The 24,867-nt window shown below is 42.8% G+C and overlaps 2 protein-coding genes across 4 annotated transcripts in view; both read left to right on the top strand.

The window, feature by feature from the left end:
* The window catches only part of wdr45 (WD repeat domain 45), a 149,635-nt gene that overhangs the window by 4,947 nt on the left and 119,821 nt on the right, over positions 1-24,867 (top strand). For all 3 annotated transcript variants that reach the window (XR_009651595.1, XR_009651596.1, XM_060909503.1), the window contains exons 2-6: positions 7,228-7,302; positions 7,410-7,514; positions 7,644-7,749; positions 7,855-7,949; positions 8,043-8,122. Coding sequence is in view for 1 of the 3 variants with exons in the window: in XM_060909503.1 (XP_060765486.1) it covers positions 7,228-7,302; positions 7,410-7,514; positions 7,644-7,749; positions 7,855-7,949; positions 8,043-8,122 (461 nt within the window). In the remaining 2 variants the exon portion in view is untranslated. The remainder of the gene's footprint in view (positions 1-7,227; positions 7,303-7,409; positions 7,515-7,643; positions 7,750-7,854; positions 7,950-8,042; positions 8,123-24,867) is intronic.
* Positions 16,105-19,588, top strand: LOC132873736 (uncharacterized). Its single transcript, XM_060909534.1, has 2 exons — positions 16,105-19,013; positions 19,132-19,588. The coding sequence occupies exons 1-2, from the start codon at positions 18,510-18,512 to the stop codon at positions 19,267-19,269; spliced, it is 642 nt and encodes a 213-aa protein (XP_060765517.1). The 5' UTR covers positions 16,105-18,509; the 3' UTR covers positions 19,270-19,588.

Here is a 24,867-nt window from a genome sequence, read left to right as displayed (position 1 = left end):
ACGTAGTGACTGAGAAATTGGTCACATCAGGGTTCCCGCGGGGTTTTAAAAGGTAGTAAAAGGTAGTTAATTAAAATAGGCTAAATTATGGCCAGTAAAAAGTAGTAAAAGGTAGTAAACGTAATCTGACGTGGTATTAAATTTTTTTGACCCCCATCCAACTGGGCCTATGTGTTTTTCTAATTCGTTTAATTAACCTGCATGCCATAATATCCATAAATTACTACATTTGGGCGAATTTATTTTTATGTATCGAGGAGGACCGCAGTGAGGAGTTGGTGGCGCATGCGCATTGAATTCCAATAACGGTCGAATCCAGTATAAATTTATACCAGAGATTGTTTAGTACGAGACTGACTTTGTTTATACGGCTCTAGTCGAATCTATCTGTTGACCCGACTGGCGACATCTGCACGAGAATTAAACAATGGGGAAATGCAAATTTTCAGACCTCTGGCTGGAGGAACCTGGTGCGGTGTGCGGTGTGCGCGCGCGCCTGGCGCGTTGCGTTTTAGAGGGTGTTTTAGAGGGTTAATCTTAATCATTTGAACAGTTCAACAGATTTGCTAATCACATTTTGGATGCCTCAAATGGCGCCTGGTGCGTTGCGCGCGCCATTTGAGGCATCCAAAATGTGATGAGCAAATCTGTTGAACTGTTCAAATGATTAAGATTAACCCTCTAAAACACTGATCTCTGGGAGGAAGGTGTTGACTCTGCCCACGGGTCTTCACGACTACAGGACTGGTGCAAATGACTATCTTAAGCAAACTTGGCAATGTGTTGAGAGACTGCCAAAATAGGGTTTGGGTTATGTGTGTTTTGTATCTTTAGGGTGTGTGTCTTGTCTTTGTCATGTGTGTGTGCACCTGGTGCGATGTGTGGGTTCGTGTTTGCCATTTGACCTGATCTAAATGTAATGAGTTGATGTACCTAAGCACATAAGATTTTTTTGTGCAAATCCGTTCACCTGTTCAAAAGATTATTCCACAAACAAAATGTTGGCCATCTTGAAAGTGTTGGCCGACAAAATGTAAATCAGATCTTGTACCTAATGTGAAGTGTTGACACACAAGGTTTAGTGCAAATCTGTGTAACCGTTAAGAGGTTATGGGCCACAGTTTCACAGTTCAATAAAATTATAACTTGTATGTGGAAGTTTGTTTTCTTTTATGCAAATATGCATTACTCCATGTGTAGCCCTAGCAATGGGAGGTTCTATTATGCGTCCAAAGGGAAAGAGTTACACTACTGGTACGTTCAGATTTTCTTTCTATCTTGTCTCATCAATCCAACTCTTTGGGTAGAGTTGTCACTAACTTGTATGTAGCACATTCACTTGGACTAACACATGCACTCAAAGATTACCTTGTTAAATTGTGAGAAAATGTCCAAATCCAAATTGTCGCTGTGGTAGTAAAAAAATTGTGAAGGTAGTAAAAAGGTAGTAAATTCAACATAAAATATCTGTAGGAACCCTGCACATGGAGATGTCACCAAACAGATCTACAAAAGGGGAAAAACAAGTTGTGTGAAACAGGCTTGTACAAAATTCAGAATTTAATATTGAATATGAATTGGCATCATTGTTTTGAATCTGCATAGAATTGAATTTAAATTGGGATTACAGGAAGCTGAATTTCTCTGCAATTCAGACAAATAAATTCATTCATTCTTATAGCATATCAGTGCAAATGTGATCCTTTTAGCATACATTTTTCTTCCAAATGGGGATGATTATATCACAAAGACTTCAAATAAGAAATTAAATGTGATTTACCATGTCTTGTCAGTTGTGACGGCCTAAGCTGACCGTAATGGCCTGGAGCCGACCTTGGTGGTGTTACTGAAAAGTACACACATTTTAAAATTAAAATGCCTGCTGATTTATGCATCATACCAACGAGTTCCTGATAAATACATAAAATATGCATACACTACTTCATTTACCATAGTTTTCAAACTTAAAGTACAACAAGCTGGGGTCAGCTTTCCATTCCTTCTCACTAACAGTGTATGGATCTACATTCCCAATGAAACGTACCTTCTCAGCATAACGCTCCCGTGCCTGCTTATCTAAACTATCACAGTAGTGCTCCATCACTTCAGATGTCTAAATTCTTAAAAAATCCAAGCTTCTAAGCCCTGTAACGCAGAAACAAATCAGTGAATGTAAATAGCTGATGTGTACTCTGAGCGCTCTGGAGTGAGTGACTTCCAAGATGGCCGCGCAGACCGCAGTGTTACTATTTTTAGCATCATCTCGGAGCACTCTATAGCAAAATACTGAGTGAGAAAGCAGATATAAATTCACGCAGGAAGGATATCAATTTTCATGCACTCCGGACAGAGCACGGATAAATTCGTAAAAGTCCGCAGACAACCTCGATGTGAATGAACCAACTAGCTCACAGTTGCTGCCCAAATATGTTCATGGCTAATTTTGTTCATAGCTAATCAACATTTATCCTGAGACACTGAGCAGAAGACTGTAACTCGGTGTAGCTAAAGCTTGCGGCAGCTGCTTGTATTGGACTGTCTTTTGTTTGGCATATTTCCCACGTCAATTTCTTAATCATACGAGAAATAAATTATTCCCTTTGAAAAGATGTCAGGAATCGTCCTAGCCATTTCTAGCATAGCAGACCCGCCTCACCTTTATGAAAATCACTATAATACAGGTCAGGTTAATTGTCACAGAGGGCTGTCCTTACCATTTCACTACTACGAAGCCTATACACTTAACCATTATTTTTAACCACACTTGCCACAAAGAGGAGAACTGGCCAGTGTTGTTGAAGCAAACTTCTTCAGTCGCAAGCACGGACAGTCTATGGTCGCAAGTCTCGTCGTCAACGGAGCTCGAGCTCTTCTGAAAGTTCTTCTGAGAGACGGTTATTTGGACCATTCCAAATAGCGGCCGGTACGGTAGAAAATGGAGATGTTTGTTTTTCTGTTCGTTTTTTCCTTACATGTTGCACACACAAGATTTGCACATAACCATAAATAATAATCTATTCTTCATAGTTCCTTGTGCTCTATTAAAATTCTAAATTAAATAAATGAAATTCAATGAAATATAGGAAACCCCCCCTCCCACAAAATGGTCTCACCCAGAGTGCACCCCAGGCTCCCGTCCAGTGGTGCAGTGTATGATGACAACAAAATCAACATATATTCAACATTTGATCAAATGTTTCCTTCAACCATTACATTGATCCGAACACATTTTTTTCAACTTTTTATTTTATCAGTGGTTGATTAATGGTTGATCCACCATCAGTGTTCAACTATAACTGTAAATCAACCATCTTGACCAAATATCAACATTGAAATAACATCATTTGCTATCTGGGACTTCAGCCAAATTACTATTTTTTAGCAATTTTTTTTTATTTCGTGTCAAAACCAGCTAAATCCATATGTGGTTTGTGTGCAAAAACCTCTAAATCCATTTTTTCCTTACAGACATGGGTAAGTGTTAAAAAACCACCAAAGATACAATTGAAAATATTGAAAATTATGATACCACACATATGGGGTGGTTGTGATGGTGGTGTGGTTGGCTCACTCATAGCTAATTTAATATGGGACCTATGATCATGAGCAAATTGCACCATATTTTTAGGTAATACCTAATAATACCAACACCTCTTCATAAATGAAGGCAGAAGGCCTGTCATGTCAACATTTTAGGAAATTCGAAATCCACACAGTGTAATCACAATGCTAATAGGTTTATTTTCTTCACATCAGCGGACTTTCTAAGCAGGTGATACAAAGTACTACACCCAATAAAATACATTGAAATAAAACTAAAGTGCAATATAAAAATCTTAAGTAAACAACATGAAAATCTATACACAAAATATACAGCAGCAAGCAACGTTCTGCCAAGAAGGGTAAGTTTGTCAGTACATTAACACAGTAACAGCAATAACAATTAAAACACAGCAGTGCAAAGAACTTAGATGGGTATAAATAAGTTAATGATGAAGATGAAATTGAGGTACAAGCCATCAAATTTATAGTATGAACAAAAGATTATTTCAGATGACAAAACTATTTTAGGTTTTTTTAAGATTATGAAACAGGTATGATAACAGGGTTCCCGCAGGGTCTAAAAAAGTCTAAAATTCAGAAAGTTAAATTTTAGGCCTTAAAATGTCTAAAAAAACACACACATTTTCATCCCAGGTCTAAAATTTAATTTATCCAAGTCTAAAATTCTTACATCCGCTCAGTCCATTCCTAGAAGTGCCTGCAAAACATTAATAAAAAATGTGCCGGTTGCGTTGTTGTCTGCCTGCTAAAAAACTTCAATCACCGATGATCGCGGCAAGTATGCAACGGTCCAGTTTGTCCATTACGCCTACCGTATTTCTACCTTCTAAGTTCCCGCCGAGTTTATGCAGTCTGTGGCAGTCAGAGAAGGTTAGCGGTTGTGTTGGCAGTGCGATGAAGAGTGTGGATAGCGCGTCGAATAATAGTGAGTAAAGAGGTTCACATACTTTTGCCACTCACAGATATGTAATACTGGATCATTTTCCTCAATAAATAAATGACCAAGTATAATAATTTTGTCTCATTTGTTTAACTGGGTTCTCTTTATCTACTTTTCGGACTTATGTGAAAATCTGATGTTTTAGGTCATATTTATGCAGAAATATAGAAAATTCTAAAGGGTTCACAAACTTTCAAGCACCACCGTAAGTATGAAAAACGAGAATGTTCTGCGAGCAATAGGCTGAAGCACACTATCGCTAAAAGGAGCTGTGTTGGGCTGGAACGATGGGTTAAATAGCCGCTCACATTAGCGCGGAGAGCTTTCACACTGTCAGCGGTCTCAAAAGTAGCCGGTCACCGGCGGCAAATCGCCGTCTGTGGCTTGTTATGCCGCCGGCTATTGTCAGTCGAGTCACAAAATTTAATATTAAATATTTCTGACGGCAAAAAAAGTTGTGAACGTAAATTACATCCACTATGTCATGTATGTCCATTGCCGCGTCAACTTTGTTTACATCCTCGATATGAGTGCAGCCATTACTGCCCTGTGTTGCCAGATTGGGTGGTTTTAAGTGCATTTTGGCGGGTTTTGAACATAATTTGGGCTGTAAAACGTCAGCAGTATCTGGCAACATATTTTTTTTTTTTACTTAATACAAGAAATTAATGGATGCCAACGTTTTTGCCAAAATGGTATTTTATTTTCCATTGTTTAGGCAGCTTCAGCATCATACTGTGAGATTCTGTTCAAATTGTTTTTTTTCTTCTATGAAGCCTGAGCCATTCATTTTATTAGTTTATAATTATTGTTTAATTTAGTCTTCAGGAGAGACTGCCTGCACACAGTACTAGTATTAATAGTTTTTTTTCTTCCATGAAAGCTGAGGCATTTATATTTTAAGGTAACTTCATGTTGTGCTGTGAGGTTCTATGCACTTTAACTTTTGAACCAACAGGTGCATTTGGATAAGTAAAGCCTATTTTTCTGCATTTTTGTAGTCCTGGTAATCTTTTATATTGGTAAAGTTGTTTATAGGACCATTTCTCAGTGTCTGTTTTTTTAATCAATAGTTTTTCAGTAATAACTTAATATTTAACATATCACTCAATTTTAAGCTGCCCCCATAGTCTCCAAAATTTCTGTGGGAAACACTGGCGTGCGTAACAACGCTAATCAAGCTTAAGCTAGACGACCCGCCTCAAATACCCGTCCCGGGTAAATGTTATCCCAATTTTAGACGACCTGTTCCAAACCATCCTGCCCCATGAAAAATTCGTACTTGCATCTCTCTCTTATATATATATATATATATATATATATATATATATATATATATATATATATATATATATATATATATATATAAAAATATCCCTGCACGCTTTGCGTGCATTATGTCTGCCGCTGGCAGACATTTTACCATTTTGCACCCTGCTGTAAATTATTTGTACCCTGCTATTCTCCCAAACTTTGAAGCCCCTGCACTGTAGACAATCTTAGCATGCACATTACATGTCAACGTTACCATGACATGGAGCGCATGAGTCCAGTCAGCATATTCAGCTTTCTAACAGTGCTCTTTTTTTTTTTTTAAATATATTATTCTCTCCCCAATGGTGTCTTTCCTGGCTTTATTATTTAGTATTTATTAATTTTGCATTCATATTTTGCAATGATTTTACACCTCTGTCTCAAATGGCCCCTGTTTGCTCCGCTACTGCTTAAAAACCTGCTGTCTCCCTTGTATACCTCTCGCAAGGTATGACTTGATTTCATTGGTAAATCGCTGCCGCCTTGCATGAGTTTGCTGTTTAACTGGAAGCAAGTGTGCTACGGGGCTACTACGTATGTTTTAACTATTAGTTTTAAAAGATGTGTATGCATTTTTACTGTTAATATGGTTGAAATGGTTGCTACAGCAAGTGGAGGTCTGCGATGCTGTGGTTTGCAGCATGGGGTTCACATGAGCAATCAAGAAAGTCATCATCTGACAACAGTGCATTATATAATAACGCTGTTTTATTACCAGAACACCACTAATCAAAAGTTTAAATGAGTTCTGTTGCAGTTAGGGGAAAAAACCAAACCCCTACAGACTGCATTTACTGCACAAATGCCCTTTATCACTCTATTGTCTTGTACTTTTGTTGCTATGTGACAATGTACTAATGTTGTACTAATGTTGCCATATGACATAAATAAGCACACAATCAGTTTGTATCCCTGATAGTCAGTTTACCAATACAAATGACTTTGTTTTGAGAATTGAACTCGATTGTCTTTTTTTTGGGAAGGGCGGGGGTAGGGCAGGTTGTAATGCTTCGTGTTGGTCTAAAAAATTTTTCATAATGGTCTTAAAAAGTCTAAAAAAGGTCTAAAATTTAACTTGCTGAATCCTGCAAGAACCCTGTCTGATACATAAAGGGGGAAAAATGACTGGGTGTTTTTGCTAGAGGAAAATAATCTATACTGGGGTAGTCTGATATGACTGAATACCAAGCAGAGTTAAAGTTACCACCCAGAGGTGTATTATTTTTCTTATTACAGCATTTTTGGAAGTGTGCTAGAGAGCTTCTTACTTTGGTACTTTGTTCTTTGTAAGGTGGGTTTTTTTTATTTTTTATTTTCCTTTTCTCTTTTTTCCCCCCTACTTTTTAGGTCAGATTTTTCTCTATCAAATATGTGCAAATGTCTGCTTTTCTAATGTTATTCCTTGTTAGGTTGTTTCTGTTGTGCCATGGAGACTGGAGTTCGAATTTACAATGTGGAACCCCTCATGGAAAAAGGACACTTGGGTGAGGAGCTCTTTTAGCCTGTAATTTAAAAAAAAAAAGTGTATGCATGTATTTTATTAATTAATTAATTAATTAATTAATTAATTAATTTACTTACTTATTTGCAGACCATGAACAAATTGGCAGCATCAATCATTGTTCCATGCTACATCGTTCAAACCTCTTGGCTGTGGTGGGTGGGGGTGTTAACCCCAAGTTTTCAGAGATATCAGGTATGCTTATGCCCCCCCCCCCCCCCCCCTTCTGTTTACGTGTCTGTACAGTTCTAATGCTTTGTTGGTTTTCAAGTTACTGAACTTTTTGTTCAGTAATATATATAAAAAACATGATTCTTAATGCAGTGTTAATCTGGGATGATGCTCATGAGGTCAGAGATGTCAAGGATAAATTGGTCTTGGAGTTCACATTCACAAAGCCGGTTCTCGCGGTGCGCATGAGGCATGACAAGTAAGAACAAGTTGTGTCTGTTTTATGTGAGTCTGAGAAGACTTTGTATTTCACTGTACAATAATATAGACATCTGATTAAATTTCTTTTTGATTTTATGTAAAGAATCATCATTGTCTTGAAGAACAGGATCTATGTATATAGTTTCCCAGACAACCCTGTGAAACTTTTTGAATTTGACACTCGAGATAATCCAAAAGGTATTCTCTTTTTAAATTCATGTTTGCATTTAAACCAATCTGAGCATCTGGGTAGCTTTTATAGTTAAAGCATCCACTGTTCACTTCTCGTAGGTCTATGTGATGTGTGTCCCAGTTTGGAGAAGCAATTGTTGGTTTTCCCTGGACACAAATGTGGTAGTTTACAGTTGGTGGTAAGTAGCCAGAGCATTTTGGTCTGTCATATTTCATGGATAAATGTACATGTGTATCTGTGTTTTTAAAGTAGCAATGGGTACTAAAATTATATTAATGATCAGCTTGGGGTATTCAAATTGAATAGAATGATTTCCATTTTCCCATCAAATTTACAATGATGTATAGGCAACAAAGTTTGCTTATGTAGCATGTAGGGATAGCATAAAGATAGAAAGTAACAGCTTCATGTTACATGCTCACTTGAAGGGAACCACTTTTCAGCAACTGTCAAAGGCTAAGGTCTTGATCAAAGTCTGAGCAAGAGCAGTTCAGCCCAGATTGCAAAATGTTGCTACTCAATGCTGACAAAATCTGAAACGTCTACTAGGTTTTTCCCCCATTTTGAAAAGCACACCATATAGTAGAGGTGAACAAATCAGTAGCATGGGCATTCAGAATGAATTGGTCAAGTCCATAAATATTTGGCCCTTGTCAATGTTCAAGTCAAGTTTATTTGTATAGCACTTTTAACAATAGACATTGTCGCAAAGCAGCTTTACAGAAAATTAAAGGCTTTAAACATGAGCTAATTTTATCCCCAATGAGCAAGCATGTGGTGACGGTGGCAAGGAAAAACTCCCTCAGACATGATGTATAGTAGTATGGCACTGCGTGAGACGGCTGCCTCTCCAGTAGCTCTGTAGTTTTTAGCTCTTTAAACCTCCTTTTTTTTTCCCACCTTTTTTTACTTTTCTGCTCTTCTTACGAAGACTTGGTGTGTTTTTACTTGTATAACATGGATATTTTTAACATGCAACCAGGAGCCAGTTTTCTCACTTATTCAAGAGAGGAGCTGCTGGCCCTGAAAACAATGGGATGAGCTGGGATACGACACCCCATCCCAGCGGAGCTGAGGAGGAAACCCAGGGGCTGCAAAGCTGGAGCTAAGCTAAAGGCTAGGCTGGCGGACAACCGGTGGCGCTGCAAACCATCCATTCTCTCCGTTATCATGAGGAATGTGAACTCGCTGCCGAATAAAGTCAACAAGCTTTCCGCTCTGAGCAACCAGCGGATTTACCGGGAGAGCAGCTTATTTATTTTTACGGAGACATGGCTAACACACCTTGTACCGGATGCTAACGTGGACCTGCGGGGATTCACTGCTGTGAGAGCCGACAGAGACACTAACACATGCGGGAAAAACAAAGCTGGGGGACTCATCATTTATGTTAAGAACCGCTGGTGTAACCCAGGACATATCTCCATAAAGACAGTTTTATGTTGCTTGGACTTGGAGCTGCTAGCCGTTAGCCTGCGGCCATATTATCTGCCGAGGGAGATCAGTCACATGATCACCATCTGTGTTTACGTCCGTGCAAGGGCAGACGCAGCTGCTGCATGTGAGAGGATTCACTCTGTCACAGCAAGGCTGCAGACACAGCACCCTGAGGCATTTATCATTTCTGGGGACTTTAATCATGCTACGTTGGACTCTACTTTGGCTGCTTTTTACCAGGCTGTGGATTGTCCAACAAGGAACAACAGGACAGTTGACTTGCTGTATGCTAATGTAAGGGATGCATACAGAGCCACACCCCTCCCCCCACTAGGGAAGTCTGACCACAACCTGGTTCATCTACAGCCAAAGTACCCCCCCCCGGTTCAAAGGCAGCCTGCAACAACTAGCTCCATCAGGAGGTGGTCCCCTGAAATGGAAGATGCCCTCAGGGACTGCTATGACATCATGGACTGGGATGTGCTGCTTAGCCCACACTGTGAGGACATAGAGGGGCTGACACGCTGTCTGACGGATTACCTTAACTTCTGTGCAGATGTGGTCTCCCCCGCTAAGACTGTACGGTGTTACCCTAATAACAAGCCATGGGTAACACACGAAGTCAAAGCTATCCTCAACAGGAAGAAGGCTGCCTTCAGGAGCAGGGATAGGGAGGCAATGAAAGCAGCACAGCAGGAGGTAAAATGCTGCGTGAGGGAAGCTAAGGACAGCTACAGGAGAAAGGTGGAGCAGAAGCTGAAGGAGAACAGCATGAGGGAGGTCTGGGAAGGTGTGAAAACCATCACAGGCCACAATACAAAGACCAGAGTCGTTGAGGGGACAGTGGAGAGGGCGAATGAGTTGAATGACTTCTTCAATCGGTTCAACCAGCCCACATCCCCCCCCAGCCTCTCCCTCACTGCACCATCTCTCCTTCTTCCCTCAACACACCTCCCCCCAGTCATCACAGCAGCCCCCTCCTCCCCCTCATCCCCCACCTCAACACAGACTCCTCCATGCATTACTGCAGACCAGGTCAGAGGTCAACTGAGGAAGCTTCACCCCAGGAAAGCAGCAGGCCCGGACAAGGTGTGTCCCCGACTACTGAAGACCTGCACTGCTGAAACTGGGTGAACTGCTCCAATGCATCTTCAACCTCAGCCTGCAGCTGGGGAGATTGCCCACCCTCTGGAAGACATCATGTATCGTTCCAGTTCCCAAAAAGAATCGGCCCAGCGAGCTGAACGACTTCCGACCGGTGGCGCTCACTTCACATCTGATGAAGATGTTGGAGCGGCTCTTCCTCAGCCTCCTCAGATCCCAGGTACAACATGCCCAGGACTGTCTGCAGTTTGTGTACCGGGCAGGTGTTGGTGTGGAAGACCCCATCCTCTACCGAGCCCACTCGCATCTGGATAAGGGAAATGGCACAGTGAGGATCCTCTTCTTGGACTTCTCGAGTGCCTTCAACACCATCCAGCCCCTATTGCTTCAGGACAAACTGAACAGGATGCGAGTGGACCCCTGTCTGGTCACCTGGATCTCCAGCTACCTCACTGACAGGCCACAGTACGTCAGGCTGAAGGACATCACGTCTGACACTGTGATTAGCAGCACCGGAGCACCCCAGGGCATGGTGCTGGCCCCTCTTCACCCTGTACACCGTGGACTTCTGCTACAGCTCGAAGCTGTGTCATGTTCAGAAGTTTGCCAATGACACAGCCATCGTTGGGTGTATCAGTGACGACAGAGAGGAGGAGTATAGGGGCCTGGTGAGGGACATTGCTGTGTGGTGCAACAGGAACCATCTGCAGCTCAACACCTTGAAGACCAAGGAGCTGGTCACTGACTTTGGGAGGTCCAGACCAAGGTCACGACCAGTTCTGATCGAGGGAGTCAAGATGGAGGCTGTGGATTCCTACAGGTACCTTGGGCTGTGGCTGGACAGCAAGCTGGACTGGACTTGCAACACCAAACACTTATACAGAAAGGGACAGAGCAGGCTATACTTCCTTAGGAGGCTGCGGTCCTTTAACATCTGCAGGAAACTCCTGTGGATGTTCTATCAGTCTGTGGTAGCCAGTGTCCTGTTTTTACACTGTGGTGTGCTGGGGAAGCAGCACATCCAAGAAGGACACCTCCAGGCTGGACAAACTGATCAGGTTGGCCGGCTCTGTGGTCGGCATGAAGCTAGACTCTCTGGTGACAGTGGCAGAGAAGAGGTCTGTGGACAAACTATTGAACATCATGGACGATGCCAGTCACCCTCTGCACACCGTCATCAGCAACCAGAGGAGCCTGTTCAGTGACAGAATGCTCCTTCCCAAGTGCAGGATGAACAGACTTAAAAACTCCTTTGTCCCTCATGCCATCAGACTGTACAGCTCCTCTCTGTGGGGGAAGAAGGGGTAACAGGAGGACAGAGGAAAGGAAGGAGCAGTAGCCTAGCCTAACAGTAAGCAATACTGGACAATGTGCAATATCTCTTCTGCCTCCTCTCTTCCCCATATCTTATTCTTTTTATATTTGTATATGTAAATACTTAATTTATCTAGAAGTTTTCCTCTATTTCTTTTCTCTGTTTATCTGTAATGATGCTGCTGGAATCTTAATTTCTCTGAGGGAACCCTCCCAAAGGGATCAGTAAAGTTTTCTAATCTAATGAGGAAGAAACCTCAAGAGGAACCAGACTCAAAAGGGAACCCATCCTCATTTGGGTGATAACAGTGTGATTTTATAAATAACTCCCTGCTATAACTGTCCTGTAGAGTCGCAAAGTATACCTGTGAAAACAGGAAAATCATTAGTTTTAACATGAAGTCTGTTTTGTTGAAGTTATAAACTGTTCATTGATGGAAACTTGAGTGCAAAACTGTTCATGACAACTGCAGTCCTAATAACAAGTTAACAAGTTGACTGTAGTCCTCAGACGTATATGTAACAAGTGTCCAGAGCCATCTTCCAAGATTATTTTAGCTCCTTGTTTCAGCTTTAATTTGAGGGGTTTTACATCCAGATCGTGTGAACGGTGTATAGCTATGTACAACTTCTTATACAGCTGCAGGGTTCTCCACGAGGGGTTTTAGAGGTGCGGGCCGCCCCAGTTTAATTTCTGCCGCCCCTTTACAAAAGGAAGCATACCTGCCAACCTGTACGCATCTTGCGTAGCCGCTACGAATTTTTACCTCATTGTACGACTGTACGTTTCACATTAAAAAGTACGCATATCGTCCGAACTCACATTTCAGTCAAGTTCTCGCTGAAGTGGATACCGCTGATCTGTGAGAAAACTCAAAGCCAGAATGGAACGCTTTGCCCAATCCCCCCGCCCCTCTTCCAGAGCGTGTGGCTCTGCCCTCTTCACCCCCTCCCCTTCCTCCTTCGCGTCTCTGACTTGAGTGCAGCGGTGCAGCCAGGTGGCTAGAGCGAGTCGGGGATTGAAACGTTGGTTAGAGACGTCGTTTTTATATTTGTAACAGAAACGGTTGTGTTTCACGTGTACTCAAGCTTCCTAACCGTTATTTTGTGCATTTACAACACCAACAGTACAGGCTAGTTCTTCATTTAACTTCGAAGCCGTCACTCGAGGTTGCATATTCGATGCGGTAACCAACAAAACCTGATTACAATTCCTCTCGCGCTCTCATTGAATCACTATGATAAGTACCACTTTATTGATGTGCTCAACAAAACGTAGCGTGTTGTATATCTTAAGGGCAGTCGGTAACTTCTGTCAGTGGTAGCCTAGAATGTTTGCAGATGATGCGAAGTCGAAAATTGGTCATCCCTCTTATGAAAAAACCTGTGTGGTACTGCAGTATCAAATGCTTTTTTATACAGTATTACTGCAGTAAATGCAATATTTCGAATGCAATGGTTTGCACATGAAAAAGGCATACTACAAAATACTGCAGTGTACTTTATAATGCAATATTTTTACTGTATAATGCAATATACTTCCAACATGTTAAAAAATGCAAAAGTCTAAACCTATTGCATGGGAAATTTGTGCATACCATGTTTTGTGTTGAAAGTGCCTTTTTTACATACTGTATTAATGTGTTATTTATTTTGAAAGAGTGGCTCTGGTTTAATTTCATTTCATTTGCACATGTATTTAATGTTTGTTGTGCTTTTCAAAACGGAAGGAAGTTCCCAAGAGCCATCAATAACAGTTTCCCAAAGTCTATCAATAGGAATGTTTTACAAAACTGGACTATGTTCCCAAGGTCAATCAATAAAACTGGATTGAAAGTGTGTTTTTGGTCTGCTGGTTGTGGTCTGTGGGGGCGCATGCGCACCGGGTTGGGGTGAGGTTGACGCGAGGGGGGTACTCATGAAATTGTAAAATTGTACTCATAAAATTTTTTCAAGGTTGGCAGGTATGAGGAAGAGACGTCCCTTTTGTTTTCTTTGTGATGGATAGCCTTTCTCTGTTGGAGTACCGACAACGCGACAACACCCGAGTGTGAAACTCATTTACCAGCAATTAGTTTAGTCAGTCTGACGATTATAGTCTAAGAAAAGCGTTTCACACTTCGGCGTTTTTGACACATTGTTCTTGCGCCGGGAGATAACACGCCTTTATAATAACGTGTGAATCGACACCAAGTTCGAGATAACTGATTGTTATTGTTGGCAGAGAAATAAAGGATAAAAACAAAAAGTTCAAAGTTGGTGCGGCAAGCGTGATATTGCCTATAAAACCGTGAGGATATAACCTGGCTGTCAGTGTTACTGTAGCTCTTGAAGTGCGTACACTCTGTCGAAATGTCTCTCGAGCGATTCGGTTTTACGCGTAAGCATTCCACTGTCGACATCGAAAACATCGATCCAAATTGATTTTGTATCGGTCCAGTTGATTCCTCTATTCTAAATGCTTACTATTTGAGAAAATTTTATGCAAATGACATATGCAAATTTGTTTTAAGGTCATCCGATTGACCCCCACCCCCCTATATTTTCAATCCGTGGAGAACCCTGAGCTGAGGAAAAAATTAGACCACTTTTAATGGTGGTCATTGTATGTATAGCAATGGGGGGTGTAATTTTTTTATTATTATTTTTTTAAATTAGTATTTTTGGGGCCTGAGCACCAAGGTGCAAAGCCGCCTTTTTTTTTTTTTTTCTTCTTCTTCTTCCGAGGTGCAAAGCCTTGTTGTTTTCAGCTTGTTAATAATAACATGCTGAAAACAGTAAGGCTTTGCACCTCAGTGCTCGGGCCCTAAAAAAAACCCAAAACCCATACACCTACCTGTGGAACAGCTGAGCACAGTAGGTGTAAAGCCCTATTGTTTCTGTAACTTTCTTTTTCTTCAACACTTTGCCATTTTGGAGGTAGTTCCCATGGGTGAAAGCTCATGAAATTTGGTGCACATGTCCAGTCATGTGCACTGCTACTCAGTGATGGGGGCATGACCCCAGGTGTCTCTGGGGGACTCCATAGCACTCCCCATATGTCATTGAGACACCTCCCTGGTGTATATAGTTTCACTTATCTGTGTCAAATTTGGTAGGTGTGTGGAGTGCCCCTAGACGAACAAAATTTGCAATATGCATTGCGTCAGTCATACTCAACAGGAAGTGAGATTTTTGTGTTTTGACACACGTTACATTTTGACATACTCCTCCTTGGCATTTTGTTGGATTCTTGTCATGTTTGGAATATGTGATGTCAAGATCTTGCTGACTTTGAATTACGAAGGGATTTGGGACAACTGGTAAGCTCTTGAAATGGCGAAAAAATAAATTTTACACCACGCAAACAGGAAGTGTCATAAATTCACTGTGCATTGCTTGATATGGCTAAAACTTGTGGCTAGACCCTGTGGTATAGCGCCACCATATGGATCTGGACAGTAAGGATTCCATTGCCTAAAACCTCGGACTCTTGAAATTTGGTAGACGCATCAGTCCTGGCCACTGCTACTCAGGGATAGAGGCTTGGCCCCAGGTGTGTCCAGTGGACTCTATAGCACCCACACATGACATTTGAGACTTCTGCCTCATATATATATATATATATATATATATATATATATATATATATATATATATATATATATATATATATATATAGTTTCACCTATCTCTGTCAAATTTGGTAGGTGCGTGGAGTGTGCCAAGATGAACAAAATTGCAGTATTCATTCTATAAGCCATCCTCAACAGGAAGTGAGATTTGTTTTTTACATTTTGACGTACTCCTCCTAGGCGTTTTGTTGGATTCATGCCGTATTTGGTATACGTTATGTCAAGATATTGCTGACTGAGTTGTGAAGGGATTTGCGACATCTTGGAGGATGTTGAAATGGTGAACCAGTAAATTTGTACGTTACGCCATGCAAACAGGAAGTGTGTCATAAACTGAACATGCATTGCCTGATACACTTCAAACTTTGGACATGGACACTAATGACTCCATTGCTGAAAAATCCATCACCGGTGTCACATACATTACATAGCCAGGAATTTGTTTCACATCTCAGAAGCGGGTGCATTGTTTATGGGCAAATGTGATGGGTCACGGGTAGGCCCGTAACGGTACATGTATTCGTACCGGACCGTTGGAAAACAGGCCTTCGGTACGGTACAGTGCTGTACCGAACGAGTACAGTCAGTTTATGTGTGTTTTTTATATGCTGCCACTACATCTGCAGGGCTTTCCACTAAGGCTTATACTAGCCAGCCATGACAAATAAGTAGCCAGTCGGGGGTTGAGAGAGAGAGAGAGAGAGAGAGAGCAGCCTCTCCCCTCTCTGCTCCCTGAGTGGAGCTCGTCGCCTTGGTAACGGTGCAGGGAAAAGACACAATATAACAAGCAAAGAGCGCTTTTTCTCAGAGTTCCCTCTCCTCGAACAACGGTGATTTACACGGAAACGAAAGGAGCTATTCACAAAATTCTTTCACATTGAGTGCTACAAGGCTCCCATGAACACATTTAATGTAAATTTTTTTTTTTTTTTGTCCCTAGTGTAAAAAATGTGGACACTAGAGCGAGTTAAAAACAAGTGACACTTCTGATTTTGCAGTAAAAGCGCTGCCACGTTTATGTGAGTCTATGGGAGAGCGTGCCTGTCCTCTCCTTACTTTCAGGCTTCTCATTCAAAGACTGTAAGTCCTATCGCTCAGGTAGACATTGTGTGAATCAAGACAAGTGTGACTACAACTTTTGAGAAAATTGTGTGTGTAGAGTGAAAATTGTGGCTGAGAAAACAGTTTAAATGAGAAAGTTAGAGCTGCTTTTTTTTTTTTTTTTTCCAAGCTGCCTACACTCTAAACTCCTGAGCCCCACTGGTGTGTAACGCCATAGACACCCATTATAAAGTCTGAATTTCTCCAGGTGTGATCATGCTGTTTGATCTGTGACTGATCAGAAAGTATAGAACCTAGGAAAAAAGTTGAATGCCAGATCCACACAGGAGAATTTTGTCTCCGTTTTAAAGTTTGAATCATGTCTCTAGGTGAAAGACAAAATAAGCGTCATCTCTGCTTCTGTTCCCTCCGACGGCCCCGACACACTACTGCCTCCGCCGAGTGCGCGCGCGCGCACACCGCATGTCGGGGCCGCGGATGAGTTACTCGCCCTTGATCAACGAAGTCGGCGGGGAATTTGTGGTTATTATCGGTACAAACAGCGCGAATCACAACTTAAATGAGTGCGGTTCAGTTTGACATTATTGGCAGTCCGTTAGATAAACATTTAATTTTATTAAAATCGAAAATTAATATTTAGAGTCTGTGGGCTACAATAATAGTCATTAAAGTAGCCGGCTGGACTTAGTTGTGTAGTCGGCTGTATGGCCGGCAGCTGGCGCTTTAATATTCATGAGGATACCTGTACGTGATTGGAGTAATAAAGGGAAGACTCTTTAATATTTATAAAGAAACTCGTTCGTGATTCGTGCTCTTGTGACCATGTGGAGGTCACTTCGCATGGCGAACCAATCAGACGAGCCTTTCCCAACCACTCTTCAAAAAACTTTAGCGAGGTGCCGGCTTGTGTTGTATCAGAGAATGGTGTATCTGATTTGACATTATGGCTACTGCTAGCGACCAACCGGAGCTAGAAGATCCTCCCCTGTCGTTAAAATCTCCCGTTTGGGAACACTTCGGTTTCCCAGTGAAATACTGCAACGGAGAAAGACGAGGACAAAACGAAGGCACGTATGTCGACACTGTTTTACTGGGGTTGGCTATTTTTCGGGCAACACGTCAAACATGCTACCTCACCTGAAACGGCACCACCCAAGTGTTAAGATTACCGCGACAAGGAAAAAAAACACCGTAGTGCAAATGCAGCTGACTTCTGCATTCAAGCACCCTCTCCCTGGCAATTCAGATCGGGCTAAAGCCATAACAGCATCCATTGGCGTCTTTATAGCATCGGATCTAAGACCGTATTCAGTTGTTGAGAATGCTGGATTTAAACACATGCTAAAGGTGACTGAACCACGCTATCAAGTCCCCAGTTGTCCACATTTCAGCCAGAAAGTCATTCCAGACCTTTATGAACAAACCAAAGCTACTGTCGTCGAAGACTTATCAAAAGCATGTGCGATAGCACTCCCAACTGATGGATAGACATCCAGAGCTAACGAGAGCTATATAACAGTGACTGCCCATCACATCACCCCTGAGTGGAAGATCGCTAGCCACGTCCTGCAAACAAGGGCTATGTACGAACAACACACCAGCGCAAACCTAGCAGAGGGACTGAAAGAGATCGCGTTGGAGTGGAAATTGTAGAGGCCAGGAACAACAATTGCCGTAACAACAGACAACGCCCGGAATATAGTAAATGCGGTGATTGAAGCTGGAATGGGCCCCCAAATTGGGTGTTTCGCGCACACCATTAATCTCGCCTCTCAGAAAGCAACAGGTCTCAACCAAATAGCCAGACTGCTAGGTAAATGAATGAAATGAAAACATTCTTGGCAAATGCTTTCGCTTTCGTCCGTCTTTCGCCGGTCCAAGAATTTCACCTCTAGCGGCGCAATACGAATGCCCCCGGCCGTCCCTCTTAATCATGGCCCAGGTTCCGAAAAACCCACAAAATAGAACCGGAGCGTTGTGTCTTTCTTTCACCGTAGCCCAACAGCTGCACACATACTAGAGCGCAAACAAGAGATGCTTAGTCTGGCGAAACACTGTCTTATTCAGTACGTGACCACCCGATGGAATTCAGGTTATGACATGCTTGAAAGATACCTGGAGCAACAGGCAGCAGTCTACGCAGCACTGACAGAACAGGCTCTGAAGAGAAAGGAAATCAGCACCTTGTCTGACCAAGAGGTGAAAATGGCTGAGGAAGTAATTGTCGTCCTGAAGCCATTAAAGACTCTCACAACACTCATAAGCACTGAAGCTACACCTTCAGCATCCTTGATCCTGCCCCTCAAAGCCACAGTTCTCCACTCTATGGAGCCAAATGATGGGGACAGCGCCACAGTGACCCAAGTCAAGGCTGCCATCAGGGAAAACCTGGAGGACAGGTACTCCTCTTGTCAAGACTTCCTCCACAAATGCACAGCACTTGACCTGAGGTTTAAACCTCTTCCTCATGTGGATGATGCCTGCCGTGACAGGATCTACAATAGCCTCATCACCGAGATTGTGGCCATGGAAGAAGAGGTATTGTAGTAATTAATAATAATAATATGTGCATAAAATACCTTTCACAATTTTTTAAACAAATACTTGCTAAGTTTATTTGTATTAAAAATATTTGTACTTTTTATTTATTTTACAGCATGAAGAGCCCAAAGGGACAGCAGCAGCCGCTTCATCCACACACACACAGGACACCCAGAGGCATCTGAGTTACCTCCTCCAGTCAAGAGGTCAGCGATGGCCGAACTGTTTGGTGAGCTCTTCCAGACTCAGGTAAGAGACAAGGATACTTTGCAGCTGGTCAAAGAAGAGGTTGCTGCATACAAGGCAGTGAGCAGTATCTCAGTAGACTCAGACCCACTTCTATGGTGGAAGACCAATGAGCCCATATATCCCCTCACTGCCAAGCTGGCAAAGCGCTACCTTGCCATTCCTGCTACCTCGGTCCCTAGCGAGAGGGTATTTTCAACCGCTGGGGACATTGTAACTGCCAGCAGATCTGCCCTCACATCTGCCCTCACAGCGGACAATGTGGACAAACTTATTTTCCTCGCAAAAAATATGAAGATGGAGTAAAATTGCTTACTGGAATACTGGAACTGAGTGCTGAACTTTACATGTTGAAAACTTTTGTTTACTGTTTAAAAGGAATTCATTATTTTTAATTTCAAACATTGGTTAATCATTTGAGAATATTTCATTTAATTTACTGGTACCAAGCAGCACTTTGAATTTATTTACTGTTTCTTTTTGTATATTGACAATTTTGTGGTTTAATAAACAATGTGCTGAGGAAGAAAATGGCTTTGCATTTTGTTCCCATGCTGTACCGAAAATGAACCGAACCGTGACCTCAAAACCGAGGTACATACCGAACCGTGATTTATGTATACCGTTACACCCCTAGTCACGGGCCTCTCATCGCAGCTTGTGGCTATATTTAGGACCCGAGCACAGAGGTACCGTAGGTGCAAAGCCCTATTGTTTTTGGCATGGCTTGCTTATTTATTTACTTATTTATTTAATTTTATTTTTTTCTTCATTTTTTTTTTCTCTGCAGAAGAACCTGTTTTTGAGGCACTTGCATTGCTTGAAAACTCACGAATTTTGGCACACTAATCGTGTGTAAAATCACAGTTACACTGAGCAAGGTACTGGGCATGGTCTATAGTGCCCCCAAGAGCAAGCTATGGTTGAGATGAACTTGCTCGGTTCGGCACGAGATTTGGTGTGATCAATACTCGTGATACAGCACAAAGTTCACCTGGTTGTATTTGACTCCGCCCAACAGGAAGTCAGCCATGTTGGATGGAATGTGGGATTTTTTTTTTTTTTTAATTTTCCCATGCTGTTTTAAGGGGCTTACGATGGCTAAAAACATGAAACTTTGCACATCTATTTGTCTCATTCTCATTATCTCTAGCCGTTTTATCCTGTTCTGCAGGGTTGCAGGCAAGCTGGAGCCTATCCCAGCTTACTACGGGCGAAAGGTGGGGTACACCCTGGACAAGTTGCCAGGTCATCACAGGGCTGACACACAGACAACCATTCACACTTGTCCTATGATACAATTTGAGCTGATATGGTAAATTAGTCTACGGGGACTTTATTAACTCCATAGCGCCACCTAGTTCAAAAATAGAGATTTGACACCTTGTCCATACTCAAACTCATGAAATTTGGTAAACACGTCAGTCATGTGCACTGAAACTCTTCCATTGGGGCTTGACCCCAGGTGTGTCTGGGGGATTCCATAGCACCCCCATGTGTCATGGAGACTCCTGCCTGGTATATAGTTTCACTTATCCATGTCAAATTTGGTAGGGGTGTGGAGTGCCCGGAGATGAACAGAATTGCCTATATGTACAGTGGGGCAAAGAAGTATTTAGTCAGTCACCATTTGTGCAAGTTCTCCCACTTAAAAAGATGAGAGAGGCCTGTAATTTTCATCATAGGTATACCTCAACTATCCCTCTCGATGTGTTGCTACCTTGTGGTGGGGGGGGCTTGTGTGCCTCCATGACCCTGAGGGCTATACCGGCGGGGGCTAGACCCCTGGCAGGTGCAACCAAGCCAGGCAGGGCTTAGGGTAGAGGACAGACGAAGAGCAGCACCTGGTCCTCCAGGTTGGGGGTTGGGCGTGGGGTTAACAACTCCGCCCTGGAAAAAACAAATTGTTACAGAATCGCAAACAAGAAACTCAAAAGTCACTAAAGTTCTGGGAGAAGATGGACCCACGGCTGGAGAACGAATGATGCCTAGTAGTGAAAGCCTTAGGGAAGCTACTAGGCGGACAACCATCATCTCTACCAGGACTACAACTAACATGGGAACATGGAACGTCAGAACCATGTTTGAAACTGGCAAAACAGCTCAAGTGGCGGCAGAGATGAGACGCTACAACCTAGATCTCCTGGGAATCTGCGAGTCTAGGTGGACAGGCTCCGGCCAGTACAAACTAGCCCCGGGGGAGCTGCTGCTGTTCTCAGGTCATGAGGAAGCAAACGCACCCCACAGCCAGGGAGTGGCCCTGATGTTAACGAAGATGGCCCAAAGAGCTCTCATTGGATGGGAGGCACATGGCCCGCGTATCATCACGGCCTACTTCTGCACAACCAACAGGAAAATCAACTTGGATGTCATCCAGTGTTATGCCCCAAACAATGAGAGTGATGAGAACATCAAAGAGGATTTCTATAACAGGCTACAGACCATAATCTAGGCGCGGCCAAGAAGAAACATCATTGTCGCCATGGGTGACTTCAACGCCAAGATCGGTAAAAACAACCAAGGGTTCGAAGGAATAATGGGAAAAGAAGGCTTGGGGGAAATGAATGAGAATGGGGAGAGATTTGCCAACTTGTGTGCCACTACAAACCTTGTCATTGGGGGGAGCTTCTTCCAACACAAGCGGATACACAAGGCTACCTGGGTGTCACCAGACCTCAGGACCGAAAATCAGATTGACCATGTCTGCATTGGAAAAAGGTTCAGAAAATCATTGGAAGATGTACGGGTCAAAAGGGGAGTGGACGTTGCATCGGACCACCATCTACTGAGCGCCCGCATAAAACTCAAGCTGAAGCAAAACTGGACAGGACAATCCAGTCAGCGCCAGAGGTACAACACCACCGCCCTGAAGGAAACAGACAGGCTAGAACAATTTAAAACTACACTCTCAAAAAAGGCCCAGATCCTACAACAACAGGCTGAGGAAAAGACGATAGATGAAAAGTGGCAGAGTATTAAAGAGGCAGTAACATCAACATGCCAAGAAGTGCTGAGTTACAAGAAGCAGGGACATAAAGACTGGATCTCAGCGGAGACGTTAAAAAACATACAGGAGAGGAAAAGGAAGAAAGCAGATATGAACAACAGCCGCATGCGTGCTAGGAAAGTTAAGGCCAAAGAAGAATATACAAAAGCAAGCAGAATAGTTAAGAAGGGTTTAAGAGCAGACAAGAGAAGATACATGGAAACCCTGGCATCCGAGGCAGAAGACGCAGCCCAAAAGGGCAACATAAGGGAGCTGTATGCCAACATCAAAAAGCTCTCAGGTAAATTTAACCAACCAGAGAGGCCAGTGAAGGACAGAGATGGGAAAAGTATTCCAGGGCTAGAACAACAAAAGAGGAGATGGGTAGAGCATTTTGAGGAACTCTTGAATAGGCCTTCTCCACCAAACCCAATAAATATCCAGCCAGCCAGCTGTGAGCTCCCTATTGCTTGTGACGTTCCATCAAAGGAAGAAATGTATAAGGCCATCAAGCAACTGAGAAGTGGGAAGTCCGCTGGACCTGATGGTATTCCTGCAGAAGTTTTGAAGGCAGACGAAGTGACCATTGTGGACATGCTCCATCCCCTTTTCCAAAATATATGGGAGGAGGAGGATATTCCATTAGAATGGAAGGAGGGCCACCTGATCAAGCTCCCAAAGAAGGGGGACCTTAGCTCCTGCTCCAACTACAGAGGGATAACATTGCTCTCAACCCCAGCCAAAATCTTCAACAGAGTCCTCCTAAACAGGATGAAAGAAATGGTCGACTCACGTTTCCGAGAACAACAAGCAGGATTCAGGAAGAACAGATCCTGCACAGACCAAATAACAACATTAAGGATTATCCTGGAGCAATCCTTGGAGTGGAACTCGCCTCTGTATGTAAATTTTATTGATTACAAGAAGGCATTTGACAGTGTAGATAGACAGACTATCTGGAGACTACTGAGGCACTATGGGGTGCCAGAAAAGATAACCAACATCATCAGAAACTCGTATGAGGGAATGACCTGCAGAGTGGTTCATGGCCAACATCTCACAGAAGCCTTTCATGTAAGGACAGGAGTTAGACAAGGATGCCTATTATCACCCTTTCTTTTCCTGTTGGCGATAGACTGGGTAATGAAGACATCAACTGCCCAAAAGAGGAATGGCATCCAATGGACACCTTGGTCGCAACTGTAGGACCTTGACTTTGCTGACAACCTGGTACTTCTTTCTCACACCCATCAACAAATGCAGGAGAAAACCACAACCATAGCAACTTACTCAGCACGTCTTGGCCTCATTATACACAAAGGGAAGAGCAAGATCCTTAAAGTAAACAATAACAACACAACCCCAATCAGGATAGAGGGAGAAATAATAGAAGTGGAGAGTTTCGCCTATCTTGGAAGCGTAGTGGACAAAATGGGTGGGACCGATGCTGATGTAAAGGTACGGATTGGAAAGGCAAGGGCAGCTTTCCACCAGCTGAGGAATGTCTGGGGATCGTCGGAATTGCCACGCAACATCAAAATCAGGATGTTTAACTCCATAGTAAAGCCTATACTTCTGTATGGCGCAGAGACCTGGAGGACAATGGCCAACACCATGAATAAAATCCAGGCCTTCATCAATACCTGCCTCAGGCGGATCCTAAGAGTATACTGGCCAAATACCATCAAGAACCTGGAGCTGTGGCGCCAAACAGGACAACAGCCTGTAGAAGAAGAGATCCTCCAAAGAAGATGGAAGTGGGTTGGCCATACCCTTCGCAAACCTGCATCAAACACCGCAAGACAGGCCCTCTTCTGGAACCCACAAGGGAGAAGGAAGAGGGGCAGGCCAAGAAACAGCTGGCGCCGTGAACTAGATGCAGATGTGAAGAGGTCTGGCTATACATAGGGACAACTGGAAAAGATCGCCCAGGATCGTGATGACTGGAGAGCACTTGTTCGTGGCCTATGCCCAAAATTGGGCGGTAGGCGTAAGTAAGTAATACCTCAACTATGAGAGACAAAATGAGAAAAATCCAGAAAATCACATTGTCTGTCTGATTTTTAAAGAATTTATTTGCAAATTATGGTGGAAAATAAATATTTGGTCAATAACAAAAGTTCATCTCAATACTTTGTTATATACCCTTTGTTGGCAATGACAGAGGTCAAACGTTTTCTGTAAGTCTTCACAAGGTTTTCACACACTGTTGCTAGTATTTTGGCCCATTCCTCCATGCAGATCTCCTCTAGAGCAGTGATGTCTTGGGTCTGTCGCTGGGCAACACGGACTTTCAACTCCCTCCAAAGATTTTCTATGGGGTTGAGATCTGGAGACTGGCTAGGCCACTCCAGGACCTTGAAATGCTTCTTACGAAGCCACGCCTTCGTTGCCTGGGTGGTGTGTTTTGGGATCATTGTCATGGTGAAAGACCCAGCTACATTTCATCTTCAATGCCCTTGCTGATGGAAGGAGGTTTTCACTCAAAATCTCATGATACATGGCCCCATTCATTTTTTCCTTTACACGGATCAGTCGTCCTGGTCCCTTTGCAGAAAAACAGCCCCAAAGCATGTTGTTTCCACCCCCATGCTTCACAGTAGGTATGGTGTTCTTTGG

This window comes from Neoarius graeffei, chromosome 25, assembly GCF_027579695.1.
Source record: "Neoarius graeffei isolate fNeoGra1 chromosome 25, fNeoGra1.pri, whole genome shotgun sequence".
In the NCBI taxonomy this organism is placed as follows: Eukaryota; Metazoa; Chordata; class Actinopteri; order Siluriformes; family Ariidae; genus Neoarius; species Neoarius graeffei.
The sequence above is the reverse complement of the archived record's forward strand: the minus strand, read 5'-3'. Positions and strand labels throughout refer to the sequence as shown.